Source organism: Mycteria americana, chromosome 3 (assembly GCF_035582795.1).
Source record: "Mycteria americana isolate JAX WOST 10 ecotype Jacksonville Zoo and Gardens chromosome 3, USCA_MyAme_1.0, whole genome shotgun sequence".
Lineage (NCBI taxonomy): Eukaryota > Metazoa > Chordata > Aves > Ciconiiformes > Ciconiidae > Mycteria > Mycteria americana.
Genome location: NC_134367.1, coordinates 50609808 through 50624836, shown reverse-complemented (window position 1 = coordinate 50624836; position 15029 = coordinate 50609808). Strand labels below are relative to the sequence as shown.

Below are 15029 nucleotides of genomic sequence, written 5' to 3'. Positions count from 1 at the left end.
CGCAGGCCATATCAGCTGCTTTCTGGAGTTACCTGTTAGCAGAAATTTGTCAGCAACAATTTAGAGCTTGATTAAAATTTTGGGGTTGGTTGAATATGAGGTTTTTAACTTCTGTTTTCTGGCTCAGGTGCCCAGTTTGGGGGGGGGAGAGGTCAGGTTGTCAGAAAAAAAACCCCAAACTTTTCCTGTCCTTTCAATATCAGATGCTTGCTGACCCTGGGGTTGCTTATACAGATACTCAAAGAAGGGTGGTTACCTTAAGGTAACCACACTTCTTAAATGAGTGCATCTGTAGATCCCATGAGCTACTTTGCTTCTTCTGCAGCTTTGAGAGTTTTATTGCCTATGTTGTGGACAGTGACTGGCAGTCGATTTCCTTTTTTTGTCTCCAGAAGAAATTATGGTGTGCAAGACCTAACAGGACCCATAGTTGAAATCATTCTGAATTCCTGTGCATATCTGCAGCAGAAGTGGGGCATATATGTTCTTTACATCTGACTAATTCCTTAAGTAGGCAGAAGACTCTAGGTTGTCTGTCAAAACACAACACTTTTTCTTTTCTTTTTTTTTTTTTTTTGAATTGTACTCTGTTTCTTGCAGCTGAAATAGTTTAAATTTTTCAACATAAAATCTACTGGAAAAAAAATTCACCTGGCTTAAGCTGTAAGGGTACTTGTTTGTTCTAAAAGGAGGAAGATACACTATTGCAGAAGGTATTGGGTATTTGTTACAGTATTGCTTTGACTTGGCAAAACATATAGGCGTACGTTGAGCTCCTAAGTTTGTGCTCACTGCTTGTTTTACTTAATTTAAGAATATATTGAAATGTTTTGTTCAAGGAGATCCTATTCCTATAACAGAAGGGATTCTTTTTTAATTAAAAAAAAAAAAATATAGCCATGACACTGTTTATAAATGATCTTCACAGTTTTCTGGAGTGTCAACTTACTTTCAGTTGTTAACAAACAAAAACTCCCCTGCATTTCCCAATATGAATGGAAGGCAAGGGGGGCGGGGGGAGAAATGGAAATGCCAGATGTTTCTTCTGCTGCAACCTCTTGTTCTGCCCTATCTTCTGCCTGTCTCGAATAGTAATACTACATATTTGCATGGTCCTTAAATTGTTGTTTTTGCTAATTTTGTTATTAAACCAGGCAACAACAGAGAGACCTTTTATACAGAAGCTATTTCGACCAATTGCTTCAGGAGGACAGTTGCATACTTTGGGAGATCTGCTAAAAGATGTGTGTCCTAGTGCTATCGCCCCTGAAGGTACTGTAGAAATAACTTTTGTCCAATAAGATTTTTCTCTTGATTTATTGTTTGGGTTTTTTTTAATATGGGGATTTTGGAGGTAGAACTATGTCTCAGTGCCAGAGTTTCAGGTTTCACTCCTTCCTGGCCCTTTAGTGTGCCCATTATACATCACCTGCAGTGTTTGGAGAGGATAAGATTGAGTCCTTAGGCACTCCTGAAAAATTAATCTCTGGAAGTTTTATTTTAAAATTTGTGTACTCCTTTGCCATCACGCTGTTCTTGATAAGAACATTCACATGTTATTTTCTGTATTTTTAAAAATATTCTTAAAGCAACATCAAGAGAAGTTTTATTTTGTTACCTTTAATTTTATATTGCATAAGATTTTCATATGTAAAACTCCGAAACTGATAGAAATTGAAGATGTTTTCAGAATACTTTTTTCCTGTTGAAGCCCAACCTTTAAAAATGTACCAGAAAACAAAGAGGTAGTTATAAGTATGTAATAGTTTATGTATAGTTACTAAGTAGTATTGTATGATAAGGTACCAATTAGTTCATGTAGCATTATATCATTTCATACAATAGCATTTGGTTAGCATTTATTCAGAAAAATAAACATTTCTGGATGTTATTTGAGCCTCAAAGATTACAACTATTGGAACTCTGATATACTTTTAGGTGGGGTAAATATAAAAAGTTATGTACTCTGCAAATTAAGATCAAAATTATTTAATGGGAAATGTTTTTCATCTTGTTCTTGCTGTTGTCTTACCAGTACCTGTAAATGGGTAACTTTTTTTTTTGGTCATTAAATTGCAATTTGTTTTGAGAAATGTCTGATATTCTAGAGAAGATCTTGGTACAGAATTTACGGGTGTAGTATCAGCACTCTTTGATAGTAAAGCACTAAATTTGAAATCAGTGTAAAAATCTATAAGATGATGTTGTAAACAGAAGTTGTGTAATTCAAAATCAAACAGTTGTCATGGATTTCTTTAAGTATGGTGGTCTTAGAAATCAACTGAAATCTCAAAGTATTTTTTTTACCCCTGTTTAATACTTGTTAACTGTTTAATACTGTTAACACAGGGAAATAAAAGGTAAGAAAAATATGGAATGTTGCTAGCCATGTGTCCATTTTTCCTAAAGCTACTATAAATTTTAAAGCGTAATTTTAGGTAATGCTTTCAACTAACTGTCCAAAAGATAAAGCAAGATCCAAATAGATACTTTAATGTTAGCACAAGCAAGTGTAACCATTTTTATGTACTTAACTGTGAGGATCCTTCAGATACTAGTGAAAAGGTACAAAGTGAATTTAAAAAAAAAGAGTAAGAAGGATGATGCATTTTGACTTGGAAGGCAGTCAAGAGCAGAAATTAAATGAAAGAAACTCAAAAAGCATTTAAGCAAAAGTTATTCCAGGATATAATGGATGATAATTTTTATGTGGATTCGCTAAAGCTGCAGATGGGGAATGTCCTACTTACTGCCTTTATTAAAAGCACGAATGTAATGTAATTTTATCTGAGTACCAGTGACACGATGCTTCCCATTAGTAGGCCTTCTTTTCAGATGTCAACAAGTGCGCCAGCCTTTAATAGCAGAATAGAAATGTGCTATGCTAATTGCTTGCTTCATTTTTGTTAAAGGCTAAAAAAAACCCCCTATACTGTTTACTCAGTGAGGGCAAAAAATGGTGATTACTTGGAATAAACTAAAATACGTATTATCCTTAGACTTCAGAGGAGAGATCTGAAATTGGCGGAAGGGTTTCCTTGTATTGGAATATACTTGTCTGTTCCTGTATAAATCTGCTTAAATTTGGCCTAGTTTTGATCTTTAAGATTCTACTGAGCAACTTGCAAACTTAGAGTTTAATAAATTTGATCCCTCACATGGGTGTGAGCTATCTAGGATTCAGCAGAATTTTTCCTGTAATGCAGCTTTGTATTGTTGTGTTTGTTCAGTTGTTCCTCTTATATTCTGAGCGTTCTCCTCCTCTTCTGGTAGGTAACAGAAGGAAAGCTGTCTGAGCTAAATGCAGAAAATAATGTGAACTCTTGAGGAGGTATGGGGGTAGACTGATATGTAGAGTCAGTGGAGGGGGAGGCAGACTGACTGAACAAGTAATTTGGAAGAAAATGACAGATCTGGAAGTCATTAAATGTGATGGGGAGAGCAACTATAAACAATGTGGCAGGATGAAAGAGCTTGGGGCAAAAGCCAAAAACTGACATAACTGTGAACACCTGGATAGAGTAAGCGGGATAGGAGATGATAAAAGGATGAGGGAGAAAAAGAAGCATATTGTATGTGGATCATACACTGAGATTGTGCAAGGTATCCATGAAAGAATTGGAATGGAAGTCCTGCTGAAGTGATTCGGATGGTCTGGAGACCCATTTGGAGAAACAAATTGAATCAAAAGTTGAAAAGAAGGGCAGCTTGCATTGGCAGAATGAGAAGATGCAGGTGGCTAGGTGGCTAGGTACTGCTGGAGATAGTCAGATAAGCAACGGGGGAAAACTTGTTCAGGGTTTGCTGTACAAGTAGATTGCACCCCAGACAGGAATACAAGGTAGAAAATTAAGCATGGCAACATGGAAAGAAAACAAGACCTAGGAGATAGATCACGAAGAAGCAGAACTAAGACAAAATGAGGGATGACAGAGAAAGGATCAGAGTTACAGAAAATGACCTGAAAAGATGGATGCCCATGACAGCAGTGATTCTTACTGCTGAGGAACATGCACAGGTAAGGTCAGTGCACTTAAGAGGTGTGAAGGGCAGCACTGGTTTAGGCCTGACTGCTTCAGTTCATCATACTCTGTTCACTGATAATTCAATTTAGCCAATAAGTGAACTTTGATTATTCTCTTGCTTGGCTTAATCCACTCATCTCATTCACTATTCAAGTGTAATGTGCACCATATTAAGTGTTCATGCTCTAATACATCTTTGAGCTATTAAAAAAACCCCACTAACTCACCAGACTGTGTAGTGCCACTTTTGAGTTTTGCCTGTAGAAATGTTAGCAGCCATAATGAGGACATAATTCTCCCTTTTCCAGCAAGTGGACTAGACTCCTGAGACTACAGAACCTCAGCGCATCTGTGCTGCTGAAGTCTCCATGAAACCCACTCAGTCAACTCATTTTCTCTCTGATGCTGGTTCACTGAGAGTTTAACAAGCTTCCTCTGTCAATAGATGCTCCATCAGTTCAAAATGCAGAGGAGATTGTAGAGCTGAGTTGTTTCTATCACTTTGCAAGCATTTTTTTGAAACCTGGGAAAGTATGCATAAATGTTTTTCTTCTAAAGTAGTTAGATCCATTTGAAGTTGAATGCTTGAAATTTAGGAGGTGTCAGAGTTGTAGACTGCCTGTACAATCTTAATTTCCATACTCAATGCATGCTGATCATTATGCAATTTATAATCACTCTCCACCTCTCATCTCCCTTTGTTTTCTGTGAGACTTTTTTCTTCCTGCACAGGCTGGGCATGTTTTAGTGTCAGGGCTGTGTAGTGAAAAGTTATTGTCCTGATTGTTGAAATGATGGATGGGAAATGAATGTACTTCAGGAAGTATTATAATTTAGGCAGCTGAATACTGCCTTTGGGAATTGAATTCAGTTCTTTCTCCCCTAGGGAGTTCATTCATATGTGATACTAGGGAAGCTGAGTGTTACAAAACCACCCATTTTGTAGAGAGGAGCACCAGAAAAATCCAGTGATCAACGTGAGTGTTCTGCTGAACAGCTTGCTTGCTTGCTTGTACTTGGAATCAGTGAGAGCTCTGGGGCTTTGAGTGTGCAAAGACCAGGCACTCTCTGAAGTCAGGTTCTAGGCCTCTCATTACTCTTCTTTCACACCTTCCAAAAAATGGATACTTCTGGCCATAGTATATCTCTGACTTCAGTAGGTGATGTATAAAATGATGGTAATACAGCCCCTTTCCACAGGAAAATCTTGATGAAACAGTTTCTGAAGGAAAAATAGCTTGTGATCAAGACTTTGAATTTCATGATATTAAAAATTGTCCTCTTTGGACCTTTTTTGGTATCTTCTAATTTTTGTTCTTGTAAATGTATATGTTTTGTCTTAATCTACAATTTATATTTATCCTGGTCAAGGCATTAAAACAATGTTGTAACAAAACAGAATACATTATCAAAGGTATATTAGAAAATTATGGCAAACTCTTTTCCACATCTGGATTTTCAGACTTTATTCAGTGTTATCAAAGTTTAGATCAACTTAATTTTTCTGAACAAAGGGAAAAACAGTAGTATTTCATCAAAGATATGGTTAAAGACATAATAGACATTGGTGAAGCAAGTTGTTTTCAACCCTTTTCACTCTTGTTTTCAAAAAGTAATTTAGATATTTTTCTAAGACTGTTTTTAAGCACCCTCTTTAGTGAATTAATGCATCGGTGACATCAGCTGCATCTTTTTGTCAGTGCAACACAATCAATATGAGCTTCTCTTTCTTTCTGTTTTTCTCCATCTGAACTTTTTTTTTCCTTTTTCCTCTATGGTTTTCTTTTTTCCAATGACTCTTCATTCAACTGGAAGCTTCATGGTAATTACGGTGATTGCTTGTCTATGGTGACATCCGTAACTGAGCTTTGTGCCGTGGGAACACAGAGAATATATGATTTTCAGACTCAGCATTTGTAGCCATATATATGAGCTGTTCCTGCTGCCAGATACTTAGGGACCACCACAAGAAGAGGGAGGGAAGGGTTTCAAGAACCACCCACAGTGTGTATATGCCTTTGCTTTAGGAAACATGGATATAATTAAGTCTCTCTCTTAACTGTGCTGAGAAAAAATATTTCAATGAAAAAATGTATTTATATATATGTGGATTGAAAATATATGTTGATTACCAACTGTTGAAAACATGATGTAAAGAACATTGTCAGAAGTAGAACAGGTTGAATAGCGACATTAAAACACTGATAGTGAAAATGGTCTTTGTAAAATATTGTGTCAATGTTACTTTGGACTGTTACAGACTGCGGGTAGCTGTTTAGATACTGCGTTTTATCTAAATTAGCTTATGAAACTATTTATTCAAGGCTTTTATTGTTTGTTGAAGTGCTCTAAAAAAATAAAAACTTGAGCAGTTATTATCCCAACCCATACTTCCTTGGGTCTCCTCAAACTGATCCTTTTTTCGGTTATGTATATGTTATCCTGCTTTGCTTAATGAATGTTGTACAGTGCTCACCTTTCTGGGTTGCTAACTAGTTTCATCTCCTTAAACTGTGCATCAGAGAAAAACTGATGGATAAAAGTTAAAGGCTTTTTGTCATGGACATTGTTAGACCAAAGGAGAGAGTGGCTTCTACTTAGAGTCTATCCTTTAACTCTTCAGACTGCAAGGAGTGTTAGCTTGATCTTTTTTTGTCCTTAATCACCACAGTGGAGTTGTTGCAGAGAGTATAGCAGTTTGGAACCCATTTGCCAAAATGCATATCAAGCAATTTATACATTACTAGTAATGATCAGAAAGTGTGAAGAAAAGCAGTACTTGGAATTAGAACAAGCACTAAGAAGGCAGTGTAGTTCTTAAAACTTTTGGCAATCATATTAATTATCTTGACTGTAAAGGATACCCTGTTCCTCTAGAACAACAAGGAGAATGGCTACCTTTATTAGTAGCAAACATCTTTAAGAATAATACAATGTTGAGAGAACCTTCAGAGAAGATGCTCTTTTTTCACCTTACAGTACTCCTACTGCGGTACTGTACAGTACTTTCTTCCAGAAGACTAGGTTAGAACTGATCCAATATAACCTTCTCTAATTTTCTGTCTAAACGAGTATTTAGACAGCAAATGTGTTAAATCGCTATCTTCTCATTAGCTGAGTAGTTTTTCTTTTTCCTTGGTGCCTATTTAGTTGCTTCACGGGCAGCAGTTGTGGTTACGTGGCAACAGAAATAGTAAGACCAAGTCATCACAGAAAGTGCATCACCCTGCATTTAATATTGATGCATTTAATTTGTTTCAATTTTTTTTTTTTCTTTGTTCTGATCCTCCTGTGTTGACATGAAGTTTGGGAAGGAGTGAAGTCCTACTTGTCATGTTTAATAAGTATTATAATTAATATTCTCAAACACAAACTAATCCAGTAATCACTTCCTCTGTATTGAAGTCTACTGTAATCTCTCTTTAAAGCATGTTATAATTTGTATTTTTAGTTACTGCAATATTAAGTTGTAATTTATCAGTTACACAGCAGTTCATAGATGAAAGACACCTCCATCTGAAATTTCACTAGGGGTAACCCTATGCTGTGTATTAGTACATTTTTTATTTACTATATTTCCATAATTATTGTTTACTTAAATTCATCTAAAGGCTGCATACAATTGAAATTGAACCTGAGAGTTCTGTGGTTTTATAGATATTATTTAGCTTGCTATTCATGGACTACTATTGCTGACTTCCTAGAGTTATTGGGAAACCTTAGTAGAAGATGTGCAATTTCATTTCAGTAAAACTCTGCAAGTTCTGCAATTTGAGCATATTAAACTGTGTTTAGTTCTCAGTTGTGATCATGTCCTGTTGGGGCTGTGTGCTTTGTTTCTCCCTAGTTGTTCATACTTAAAACTGAGGCAAGCAGGTCATTTAGGTTTTAGGCAATGTTTAATTATTTCTGATCTTGATCCCAGCATCATGGAAAAGTGGCACTTATTTTTCAGTTCTTTTTTCAGCTTGTGTTGACCCATCTTATTTTCTTTCATGGCAATGGTTCTACAGCTGTTTCCTTTCTTTTTCCTGCATCATGTTCCTTCAATACCTCTGTTCTACTCATACATAACTCTCTGTCCTTTGTTACTCTTTTAATACCTGCTTTTGCATCCTTTAAAATTGGATCTTCCTCTTCTTTGACTAAGCTCACCATAATTTGCATAACAATTTTTGTAGTTTTTCAAACCTTAGCTGATTTCCTAATAGAAATAGATCTAGATCTTCAGGGAAGTAGTTAGTCATTGTCACTTCTGCTTTAGTTCTTTCTTCTTGCTTTCCATCCTTTTGTCTTGTAGTGTTCCATTATCTATACTTCTATTTCAGTTTCCTTGAGTTTTCCAACAATTTTTTGTACCATTGGATATGAAAATCTAAAACATTTAGATACCTAGGGACTGTGTCTCTCTGTCAACATTCTTCCATTTCCCTGTTTAGATCTCTTGGTTTTCAGATGTCCTCCAAGAAGACTAATGTCCTGGTTACTCAGGGAAATCCAGAATAAAATCGTCCAGTGTCCCCCTTTTCATTCACCATTTTACACTCCTGAAATTGTACAAAGATCCTTTCCAGCCAACAGTCCAAAGTCCTAGTTTTACTTAACATAGACTGTGCAGCATGTAGTTTTGAATCTAAGCTCATGACAGATATCTTTTTTTATTTTAATATGAAACACCCATTCATGAGGACTCCAGCGTTAGAATCAGATTATTCTGATTATTCATGCTACAGCTTGTAAACTCACTGTCTGATCTTTTTTTCCTATGCTTGTGGATGCCACTTGCACAGACAAAAGTTGATCCTTTAATTGGACAGTTCTTGTGTGGTAAAGTGGAATTGTCAGCAGTGGTTCCAGAAAATTAGGCAGTCTTTTAAATAACTTGAGTTATTACTATTTGTGAGAAGATTTACTGTATTATGGAGGAACAGGCTAAGATGAAGCTTGGTATTGCCTGTGGTCTCTTAGACTGCATAGTTATAGCTTCTATGCAGGTAAGGAAGAGAAGATGTTAAGACCATGTTGTTGCCTGCAAATATAGCATAAGGTCACATAGCTGACATGGTAGAACACATTACTTATGGGTATTCTTCCCAAAACTGCTGAATAACAAAATTAATTATCTGTGCCTGAAGGAGATAGCACCATGGCTATTTTTCCCTACTGTCTAATAACCTCTGTCTTACTGCGATTAGATATATTAGGCTACCTGCTTACGGTAACAATGTCATTTATGACAGGTAAATAAAATTAAGTGTTATCTATCTGTTGCTGCTAGAGAGGTCATGCTGCATTTTCCCACTGTTTTATGCATCTGATGGTAGGTGTTCCTGTTGCCAATTAAGGGGCCTTTGTTTCCGGAAGTAGAGATATCAGTTCTGAACTTCAGAGTTTATCAAATTTGAAAAAAAACCATGTGAATAATTCACAGAACTATTTTTTTTAAATTGTTTAGTAGACATTTATGAGGTTCCTGTAAAATAACATCCTAATATTCTAAACAGTTCATTTAGAAATGGTGACTCATCTTATTAGAAGGGCATGAACACAGTATGATCTTGCGTAACTACAGAGCAACAACTGCAAGAGGAAACAGTGTTGAGTTCAACAGAATGCTTTGAAGAGGCAAAGGGTTAAAATGATAGAAAACAGAGTTGTTCTGGGGAAGGGGAAAGACTTCTTTCCTCTTCCACACCAGAAATTTAAGACATTGTGCATAATGCAAAGATAAAAATTGTATAATGCAGAAGGAAACCGTTTTCTTCCACTGCTATCATGTCTAAACAACTCTGGATACAATTTTAATTTGCCAGTGTTGTTGAAGTCTTCATAAAACTTGTTTTGATTTTTGTCTCATGCTTCCTTGAAGACTCAAATGGTAAACATTTGGACATAATGACGCAAACAGTAGGCTATCAATCAATCCCAGTTTTCACAGCATTGTTGTTCATTCAGAAAAGCTGTGTGAACTGACCTCTTTCTACAGCAGTGTCATTAGTTCTTTCAGAAATAAAACAAGGATCAAAAAGACTTCCAGGATTTTTCTCTTAAGACTTGCTGTACTAAATGATTTTGTAAAATTAGGGATCAACTGTTTTCAATTAACTCTCAGCTTTTTTTAATGTATATTGTATGAGAGACTACATATTAATTGTTTTTGTTCTCCCTCAGTTTTCTAAGCATTGACTTCCAGTAAATTAGTCAAACGGAAAATTGAATTTAGATTAGATTTGCCGTGTAGGCTCGTAATTTTGATGCAAGTGACAGTGCAATAGAAGGAGGTAAATGTATGCAGTGTGAGTGTCTTTGGATTGACATGAAATATAACTGGGCTTGCTCTGTCTGAGGTCAGAATTAGCTGGACCTGGGGTTTACCATGGGAGCTGCACAGCAAGGAGAGGAGCCCCATGGCACCGTCCCAGACCTTGCGGCTCTGGTGGTGAGCAAACTTAAGAAGCTTTTGCTGCCCATGTCTAGCTAGTAAGTCTGACTGCTTGTGCTCTCTGCAGGCTGGTCTCTACTTTTCAGTGCTGTGGAGGTACAGTGTTGAAATACTTATCCAGGCCACCTAAATTTAGAAGTAAAACTAGCCCTGGTCAGTTTTAGGCAGTTTGTTAGCCACACCTTCATCCCACATGGATATGACAGTATTATGAAGGGTTTTAGAGGTCTTAGTGTGTGCGTGCATACTAAAAGATGATTAAAAGCTCACCAGTGATATGAATTCTAGTCCACTGTCTCCTCTACTGTGAGAGTCATCTTGCAGGTCAGAACTGAACTTCAGACCACTACTTAAGCTATTCCACCTTCCTTGAGTCCTTGACTCAGTGGTGCCCTCCATGTTAGAGGATGTCATCATGTATGTCTCCTTTCTGGTGTGAGTCATTATTTGTGTCTGTTATCGTTTCCTAACCAGGCCATCTGCTTGGATTATCCTTCTGCATCTGCCTTTCATCTGTCTGACTTCTGACTTTTTGATTTTTTTTTTTACACCCATACACACCTACCTGCCCCAGTTGCTTTTTTTTTGTTTTTTTCAAGTTGAAGTGGAAAGATTCTTTTTTTGTGTGTGTTAAAATTGCATGCCTTTTGATTTAGTAATTCTTTTTGATCAAAAGGGGTGGAAGTTCAGAGGTTGGCTTGAGATTATAGTGTTAATAGTCATGACTACAGAATTGATTAATATAGAATTAATTTGTCACGACTACACAGAAAGGTGCAAATAACCTGAGAGTTAATAGTGTGGCAGCTGTGCTGTTTATATGGCTTCTTGTTAGCCATCTTCATTTCTAAACAAGCTCTTTGCATAATCAGAGAGGGCTTCTGTGTATGCAGAATGTTCTGGCTTGCTTGCTCTCAAAAGAAAAGATAAAACATGGTGGGGATCTGGGGCAGGTTGTGATCTTTCTGCATAGAATTTCTCAGGAAACAGCAAGCATAACTTGGTTTTAAGGATTGCTCCAACTTTACTTCAATTGACTATACAAGGATTATCTATTTGGTAGCTTGTGAGCTTTCCTAGTGGTAAATGGGATGAAATTTAGCAAGTCCAAATGCTGGACTCTGCACCTAGGATAGAGTAACGCCAGGCACAAGTATAAATTGGGAGAGGAGTGGCTGGAGAGCAGCCCTGCATAAAGGGATTTGGGGGTGCTGGTTGACAGCAGGCTCAATAGGAGTCAGCAGTGTGCCCTGGCAGCCAAGAGGGCAAACCACATCTGGGGTGCATCAAACGCAGTATAACCAGCCAGTCAAGAGGTAATTATCCCGCTGTATTCAGCATTGGTGCAGCCTCACGTTGAATACTGTGTGCAGTTCTGGGCCCCACAATTTAAGAAGGATGTTAAGGTACTCCAGTGCATCCAGAGGAGAGCAACAAAGTTGGTGACAGGGCTGGAAGGAATGTCCTATGAGGAGCGGCTAAGGACTTTGGGTTTGTCTGGTTTGGAGAAAAGGAGGCTGAGGGGCAACCTCATTGCTCTCTACAGCTTCCTGAGGAGGGGAAGTGGAGAGGGAGGTGCTGGTCTTTTCTTCCTGGTATCCAGTGACAGGACACATGGGAATGGCTCAAATCTGTGCCGGGGAGGCTTAGACTGGACATTAGGAAGCATTTCTTTACCGAGAAGGTGGTCAAACACTGGAACAGGCTTCCTAGAGAGGTGGACGATGCCCCAAGCCTGTCAGTGTTTAAGAGGCATTTGGACAATGCCCTTTACATGCTTTAACTTGTGGTCAGTCCTGAATTGGTCAGGCAGTTGGACTAGATGATCATTGTAGGTCCCTTCCAATTCAATTATTCTAGGCTAGTCTAGTCTTTCCTCTTCCATCCAGCAACTTTCCTAATATCACAAGAGTAATGTGCTTTTTCTTTGTGACTTAGAAGTGGTTTCTGGCCATGCACATGCATACACATTCAAAAGGGTAGAATGTAGGAAGAGGTACAGCAAATAGGGAAATAATCGTGTTTCTCGGACAAGCCTTTGGAAATTTGTTCAGCTTCAGCTAAATTTGTTCTGTCGGCCACCCAACAAGTTTTATTAGTATCAGACTCCAGACTATTCTCTTTAAATTTGTCAGAAGGCCAATGACTTTACTCAGGCACAACAAAGTTTTTTAAGTCTGTTATTAACAGTAGTAGTATAAAATGGGGAAAGTAAAATCTTCCACAGAGCAAAATAACTTTTTCAAAATATAGCTTATTCTGTTTGGAAATCACAAGCCAGCACTTCTAAAATTCTCTGCAGAAGAGAGGTGGGATTTTTCATCCTAGAGCAGTCTGCTTCATGGGCTGCAGTAGAGGTGAACTTCCTGGGAGCATCAGCGTCCTACCTCCACATCCCTGATGGAATGCTATGGATCTGAAAATCTAGGCAGTCAAGAAAAGATTGTGGAAAATTACTAGAAACTGGGCAAGTTTTCTGTCAGTAATCTGCCATGCGTATGAGTTTTAGGAAAACTGTTGGAATCAAAGCATCTTGACAAAATGTTTTGGTTGTGGTGAATTTTCAGTTTTAAAAGGAATATTTTTTGTGTTTTAGGAGGAGACCTCAGGTTCTTTATGCACTGTACGGACATTGCAGTGTGTTCCCACAGAATTTATCACTTAGACAAAAGATGAGTGAAGAGAGACAAAAAGGAAGGAGAAATTAGAGGCACAGAGGGGTGATGTGGCTTGCACCTGGTCACACTGAGGTCAGTAGCACAGTTAAGAGTTGGATTTTTTTTGAATCCTGATTTAAATCAGTCTGTTTCACCCCAAGGAGATCACAGAGGTCACTCAGTATGACTGAGCCATCAGAAACTTCACAGAAAAGAACCAAAACAAACCTTTCTTCTAGTTTCTCATATATCCTTGCTCACAGAAACAAGGATGTCAGCAACAGCTAACGTACACAAAGTATATAGACTTAAGGATGTTTTGTATGGTTAGTTTCATAGAAAATATGAGAATGCTCCAACATTCTTTTTTCAGTAGGGGTCATCATCCTGTTAACATTCATATGCTGTACAATCACTGCTGCCTTTAGTGCTGTAACTGGTGCAAGTGTAACTGGAGACTTTAGAGGGTCTACCAAAGCTTTCAGGAGACGGCAGTAAACCTCTGTGAAGACTTGCAATGTGAAGTTCTCAACCAGGACACTGCAGTGTACAACCGGATTTAGACATTGTGGTGTCAGTGTTTTTATTTACATTAGTAAACAAAAGAGGTCTAGAACACGTGTTGTTTGTGCTGTATGACTATTACCAGTTCTCTGGCATAATTTTGGTGTAGGCCAATTAATACTCTCCCAGAAAATTTGAGCAGTGTTCATGGATTAACAGCCTGGGGACTATTCTCAGTAAGCAATATGGAGGGGGAGATAATGTAGCTGAATAGACATGAGCTGTTCTCTGGCACTTGCCCTGAGGTCCAGAGGGTGGGTTCTGGCCCATTTTATGAGCTACATCTATACTTTTAAATTAGGTATATGTATCTTTGGGTGGGGCTGAGTAAAAGCATTCCCGTCTTCCTTGCTTCTCTCTTGCATCTGCCTTGATGCATATAGGTATAACCTGATTTTCCCAGGAGATAAACATCTTACAGGGCTAAAAAGAAGAGAACCTGCAAAACTAAAGGACCTACAAAAAATAATTAGGAGAAAAGTATCAGCCTTACCAATAATGTAAAGCAGAGTAATCCACTAATAAACACTATTTACTGTGTCTTACTCTCTAAGGATTCAGCAGCACTTGTTAATAGTAGTTGTCCCCTTCTTGAATACCTCATTCTAATCAGAGATTTTGATAACTTCACATTCAGTGGATAAATTGTACTTTCTATCTTATTTGGCACCTGTAGCGATTTGGAGAATATTTGTAAGAAAACAGAGCTAAAACTTTTCCTTATGTCAAAGCCAAAGCCTTATGCAGTGGCTTGGCATGTGCACAGAGGTGTTACAGTCATCGAAGATTTGAATGTGTCTTGTGCTCCTTGCCCTTCTTCCTAATGGTATCATCACCACACTTACAATGGCAAAATTCAGTGGGTGTCTACACTTTGGGACACTTCACTAAGTCCAGTATCTTAATGCAAACTGTTACTCACTGGCAATTTAAGCAAAGAAGCCAAATGTATGAACCAGATACACAAATAGATGCCATTCTGCCACTTGTGATGTTGGGGATCAGTATCCTCAGATGGAAGGGTGGTTGCAAAGCCAGCTCTCTTTAAAACTGCAAACTAATGCAGCAAAATTAGCTGTAACTCATTTCAGAGCTATGTACCTGCAGTGTTTTGTCCACATAGCTAATGATTCCTAGTAATATTGCTAACTAATTAATGGTACTAACTTAACAAATTTCCTTTGCAAATGCTGTATGTATGTGTTATAAGTTTTATGGATCTACTTTCCTGCTGTAAAGTGGAAAAATACTTTCTGAACTCTAAAATAAATACTTAAGTTATTAGTCAAACTCTCTTAAAAAATAAAGATTATATGATAATCTGTCATCTTGAAGCTAATT

General features: G+C 37.7%; 1 protein-coding gene across 5 annotated transcripts in view; it reads left to right on the top strand.

Annotated features, from left to right (window-relative positions):
- Nucleotides 1-15029, top strand: part of ATG5 (autophagy related 5) — a 112800-nt gene that overhangs the window by 56213 nt on the left and 41558 nt on the right. For 3 of the 5 annotated variants that reach the window (XM_075498474.1, XM_075498473.1, XM_075498475.1), the window contains one exon: nucleotides 1155-1272. In XM_075498474.1, coding sequence (XP_075354589.1) covers nucleotides 1155-1272 — 118 coding nt within the window. Of the gene's footprint in view, nucleotides 1-1154; nucleotides 1273-13063; nucleotides 13218-15029 lie in introns of all 5 variants that reach the window. The other 2 variants (XR_012775219.1, XR_012775218.1) reach the window with 1 other exon arrangement.